At 52.1% G+C, this 6,137-nt stretch overlaps 1 protein-coding gene across 1 annotated transcript in view; it reads left to right on the top strand.

The window, feature by feature from the left end:
* Positions 1–3,761, top strand: part of LOC115389655 (annexin A2-B-like) — a 201,114-nt gene extending 197,353 nt beyond the window's left edge. The window contains exon 6 of the mRNA XM_030093206.1: positions 3,753–3,761. Within this exon, the coding sequence (XP_029949066.1) occupies positions 3,753–3,761 (9 nt within the window). The remainder of the gene's footprint in view (positions 1–3,752) is intronic.
* The last annotated feature ends 2,376 nt before the right edge of the window (positions 3,762–6,137 follow it).

The raw sequence follows: 6,137 nt of genomic DNA, 5'->3' as shown, positions 1-6,137 counted from the left end.
ACTAAAACTCCACATCACGCTGCATGACACCACCCCAGTGAGGAAAACATACGTGTCAGTCCCAAAACCACTACACCAGGAGGTGAAGGACTATATACAGGACTTATTGAATCGTGGCTGGATTACTCCTTCACGCTCTCCGTACGCCTCACCAGTTGTGTGCGTACGAAAGAAGGATGGCACTTTAAGACTGTGCTGTGACTGCAGAGAGCTGAACAAAAAGTCAGTCCCTGATAGACACCCCATACCCCGAATCCAAGATATGCTGGACTCCCTCCCTGGCAGCTCCTGGTTCTCCGTACTGGACCAGGGGAAGGCCTATCACCAGGGGTTCCTGGACGAGGAAAGCCGGCCCCTTACAGCTTTCATAACCCCCTGGGGCCTCTACCAGTGGGTCCGAATCCCGTTCGGGTTGAGTGCAGCGCCCGCGGAATTCCAGAGGAACATGGAAGACTGTTTACGTGGCTTGAGGGATGTCATGTGTCAACCATATCTGGACGATCATCTGGTCCATAGCCCCAGTTTTGAGGACCACACTGAGCACCTGAGAACTGTTACAGAGATACCAGGAGCACGGGGTTCAACTCAGCCCCCGCAAGTGTGAGGCGTTGAAGAGGAAGGTGAGGTTTCTGGGACGGTTGGTGTCTGGAGAAGGCTACACTATGGACCCATCAGAGGTGGCGCCGGTCCAAGCCTTGAAGGAGAAAGCACCAACGACAGTGGGAGAGCTGAGAAGAGTAATGGGATTCCTCTCGTATTACCGAACATATATCCCAAACTTCTCCAGAATAGCCCAGCCTCTCTACCAGCTGCTCTCAACACCACCTGATCCAAGGTCAGAGCTACAACCAGAAAGAAAGGTAACCTCCCACCTAACACCCCCATACCATGGACAGACAGCCACCAATAGATACTGAACTCTCTAATAGACAAGCTGTCAGAGCCTCCCCTTCTGGGCTACCCAGAGATGACCCAACCATTCGTCCTCCACACAGACGCATCCCAGGAAGGACTCGGAGCGGTACTTTACCAGAGACAAAAGGGCAAGCTGGTGGTAATTGGGTACGGTTCCAGGACTCTAACCCCACCTGAAAAGAACTACCACATGCATTCGGGAAAGTTTGAATTTTTAGCACTAAAATGGGCAATATGTGAACGTTTCAGGGATTATCTTTATCAGGCTCCACACTTCGTAGTATATACAGATAACAATCCCTTAACCTAAATACTCTCAACAGCTAAGCTTAATGCTGCAGGTCATCGGTGGGTGGGCGAGCTGTCTGAGTTTGACTTTTCCATTAAGTATAGGCCGGGAAAGAGTAACGCAGATGCAGATGGGCTGTCCCGCATGCCATGAGACATAAATACATTCATGACCCAGTGTACAGAGGAGGTGGGTCAGGAAGTCTTTAGTGCAGCGGTGCAGGAAGTCAGTGTGCAGGGAGACACCCCCCCAGTCTGGGCAGCAACGGCCCCCATCGAAACACTAGATTTAGTGAAGGATGCAGGTGCACATCCTCAAACCAAGTCTCTGACACCAGAACAGAGAAAGATCCTGTCGTAGGCCGAGTCCTGCCTTTCAAGAGGGACAATCAGCATCCGTCCAGGAGAGCTCTGAAAACAGAACCTGCAGATGTCAGAGTATTGATTACACTGACGACACTCAGCTGTTCATCAGTTTCCATGGTTACACTGACGACACTCAGCTGTTCATCAGTTTCCATGGTTACGCTGACGACACTCAGCTGTTCATCAGTCTCCATGGTTACGCTGACGACACTCAGCTGTTCATCAGTTTCCATGGTTACGCTGACGACACTCAGCTGTTCATGGCCGTGCCTCCTGGTGACTCCGGGCCAATAAAAACCCTTTTTAACTGTATTTCAGACATCAAGTCATGGATGCAGTGAATTTCCTGCAGCTCCACCAGGACCAGACTGAGGTTTTAGTTTTCGGTCCCGAAGGTCAGAGAGAGAAACTTTTACCAAAATGATCAGATTTTAAACCAGAACAATCAGTGAAGAACCTGGGCCTGGTTCTCTCTCAGGCCAGCAGGAGGCGCTAATGCAGCTTTTATCTCCTGTAGGTTAGATTACTGTAATGCCTTGCTCTCTGGTCTGAAACAAAAAGAACATTTCAAACCTACAGCTGTTACAAAACTCAGCCGCCGTGCTGACGAGGACCAGGGGGCGGAGCCACAGTACAGCGGTTTAACATCCTGATAGGACCAGGGGGCGGAGCCACAGTACAGCGGTTTAACATCCTGATAGGACCAGGGGGCGGAGCCACAGTACAGCGGTTTTACAGTCGCTGCGTTGGCTCCCTGTCCGCTTCAGGATGGATTTAAAGTTCTCTTATTAGTTTTTAAATGTCTTATTTAACTGACTTGTCTTTACTGTATCCACCCTCGGGGCCCTGAGGTCCTCTGGCAGCGCCTTATTGTGTGTTCCTGAAGCAGAACCAAGACTCATGGCGAGGCGGCCTTCAGCCACGACCCTGCCTGTGGAACAGCCTGCTGGAGACCCTCAGGACCAGAGACCCTCAGGACCAGAGACCTTCAGGACCAGAGAACCTCAGGACCAGAGACCCTCAGGACCAGAGACCCTCAGGACCAGAGACCCTCAGGACCAGAGACCCTCAGGACCAGAGAACCTCAGGACCAGAGACCCTCAGGACCAGAGACCCTCAGGACCAGAGAACCTCAGGACCAGAGACCTTCAGGACCAGAGAACCTCAGGACCAGAGAACCTCAGGACCAGAGACCCTCAGGACCAGAGACCCTCAGGACCAGAGAACCTCAGGACCAGAGACCCTCAGGACCAGAGAACCTCAGGACCAGAGACCCTCAGGACCAGAGACCCTCAGGACCAGAGAACCTCAGGACCAGAGACCTTCAGGACCAGAGAACCTCAGGACCAGAGAACCTCAGGACCAGAGACCTCAGGACCAGAGAACCTCAGGACCAGAGAACCTCAGGACCAGAGAACCTCAGGACCAGAGACCCTCAGGACCAGAGAACCTCAGGACCAGAGACCCTCAGGACCAGAGACCTTCAGGACTGCAGACCGTTGATATTTTTAAAGGGAGGTTGAAAACACACCTTTTTAATCAGGCTTTTAACTGACCTTTTATAGTCCTCTTATTTCATCTTTATTTATGTAATTTTACTCTATTTTATTACGTACTTTTACCTTGTTTTACTTTTTTACTTTGTAATCCTGTCTTATTATCTTATTTTAATTTCATATCATATTTTATCACGTTTCAGCTGTTTAACTCCAGTGTTTCCTTGGGGGGTCCTTCACACCGGGAGTTGGTCCCGGTCTGGTGTTGGGGTTACTGTGCCCGGGTCCTCTGGTCCCGGCTGGCCTGGGGGCTCCACACTTCGGTGTGTGGGTTCCCTTGGTCTGGTGGGGTCAGGGGTCGGGCGCTGGAGTCCCACAATTAATTGACCCTCGATTTCTCCTGGTGTGGACGGCCCACTGGTGGAGTTTTCCCAAGATGCTTAGTGCCATGCCGCATCTCCTGTGTTCTGTGCAACATAATGGAGAGTGTGTGTGTGTGCGCGCGTGTGTGTGTGTGCGCGCGCGCGCGTGTGGTGCATACTGTTTGATGGTGCGGTTTTTATTCTTTTTGTTTTTACGACTGTTTCTACTGTTCAGCACTTTGCGTTGTTTTTATTAATATGAAAAATGCTCCACAAATAGAATCTGATCTGATTTGAATTGATTTTGACTGTCGTGACACATCAGCACCACTAGAGGGAGCCAGACCACCAGAGACCAGGAAGTGAACGGAGCGCCACAGCAATGTGATGAAAGCTGGAGGAAGTGACCATCTGGAACGAGGCTAGCACCGAGCGACTGGCTAGCACCAAGCAGCTAGCCAGCACCATGCGACTGGCTAGCACCGAGTGACTGGCTAGCACCAAGCAGCTGGCTAGCACCAAGCAGCTGGCTAGCACCAAGCAGCTGGCCAGCACCATGCGACTGGCTAGCACCGAGCGACTGGCTAGCACCAAGCAGCTGGCTAGCACCAAGCAGCTGGCTAGCACCATGCGAATGGCTAGCACCGAGCGCTGGGCTACACCAAGCACTGGCTAGCACCATCACTAGCAGCACCATGCATGGCTAGCACCGAGTGACTGGCTAGCACCAAGCAGCTGGCTAGCACCAAGCAGCTGGCTAGCACCATGCGAATGGCTAGCACCGAGCGACTGGCTAGCACCATGCGACTGGCTAGCACCGAGCGACTGGCTAGCACCAAGCAGCTAGCTAGCACCATGCGAATGGCTAGCACCGAGCAGCTGGCCAGCACCGAGCAGCTGGCTAGCACCGAGCGACTGGCTAGCACCAAGCGACTGGCTAGCACCGAGCAGCTGGCTAGCACCGAGCGACTGGCTAGCACCAAGCGACTGGCTAGCACCGAGCAGCTAGCTAGCACCATGCGACTGGCTAGCACCAAGCAGCTAGCTAGCACCGAGCGGCTGGGACACCTGAGAGACATGAGACACCTGAGAGACATGAGGCACCTGAGAGACATGAGGCACCTGAGACACATGAGACACCTGAGAGACATGAGGCACCTGAGAGACATGAGGGACATGAGACCCCTGAGAGACATGAGACACATGAGAGACATGAGGCACCTGAGAGACATGAGACACGTGAGACACCTGAGAGACATGAGACACCTGAGAGACATGAGACACCTGAGACACATGAGACACCTGAGAGACATGAGACACCTGAGAGACATGAGACACATGAGACACCTGAGAGACATGAGACACCTGAGAGACATGAGACACCTGAGACACATGAGACACCTGAGAGACATGAGGCACCTGAGAGACATGAGACACCTGAGAGACATGAGACACATGAGACACCTGAGAGACATGAGACACCTGAGAGACATGAGGCACCTGAGACACATGAGACACATGACACACCTGAGAGACATGAGACACCTGAGAGACATGAGACACATGAGACACCTGAGAGGCATGAGACACCTGAGACACCTGAGAGACATGAGGCACCTGAGAGACATGAGACACCTGAGAGACATGAGGCACCTGAGACACATGAGACACATGAGACACCTGAGACACATGAGACACCTGAGAGACATGAGACACCTGAGACACCTGAGAGACATGAGGCACCTGAGAGACATGAGACACCTGAGACACCTGAGAGACATGAGGCACCTGAGAGACATGAGACACCTGAGAGACATGAGGCACCTGAGACACATGAGACACATGAGACACCTGAGACACATGAGACACCTGAGAGACATGAGACACATGAGACACCTGAGAGGCATGAGACACCTGAGAGACATGAGACACCTGAGACACCTGAGAGACATGAGGCACCTGAGAGACATGAGACACATGAGACACCTAAGAGACATGAGACACCTGAGAGACATGAGACACCTGAGAGACATGAGACCCCTGAGAGACATGAGACACCTGAGAGACATGAGACCCCTGAGAGACATGAGACACCTGAGAGACATGAGAGACATGAGACACCTGTGACACCTGAGAGACATGAGACACCTGAGAGACATGAGACCCCTGAGAGACATGAGACACCTGAGAGACATGAGACCCCTGAGAGACATGAGACACCTGAGAGACATGAGACACCTGAGAGACATGAGAGACATGAGACACCTGAGACACCTGAGAGACATGAGACACCTGAGAGACATGAGACCCCTGAGAGACATGAGACACCTGAGAGACATGAGACACCTGAGAGACATGAGAGACATGAGACACCTGAGACACCTGAGAGACATGAGACACCTGAGAGACACGAGACAACTGAGAGACATGAGACACATGTGACACCTGAGACACATGAGACACCTGAGACACATGAGACACCTGAGACACATGAGACACCTGAGAGACATGAGACACAGCAACCCTACCCTCAGGCCAAACCTCCCCCTCTGCTCCCTGCGTGCTCTCTGGAGAACGTCGCTGTTTTGCTCTTTTTTCACACTTTTAGGCTGTTTTGGAAACCGCATACTTACGTACTACTCATACTAACTTACTGAGCATGCAGTGTGTTTACACTGGCAGTATGCGATTTTGAGTATGCGAGAAGTTC

The sequence above is a fragment of the Salarias fasciatus genome, chromosome 1 (assembly GCF_902148845.1).
Source record: "Salarias fasciatus chromosome 1, fSalaFa1.1, whole genome shotgun sequence".
Taxonomy (NCBI): domain Eukaryota; kingdom Metazoa; phylum Chordata; class Actinopteri; order Blenniiformes; family Blenniidae; genus Salarias; species Salarias fasciatus.
Note: the sequence above shows the minus strand (reverse complement) of the source record. Positions and strands in the feature narration are given on the sequence as shown.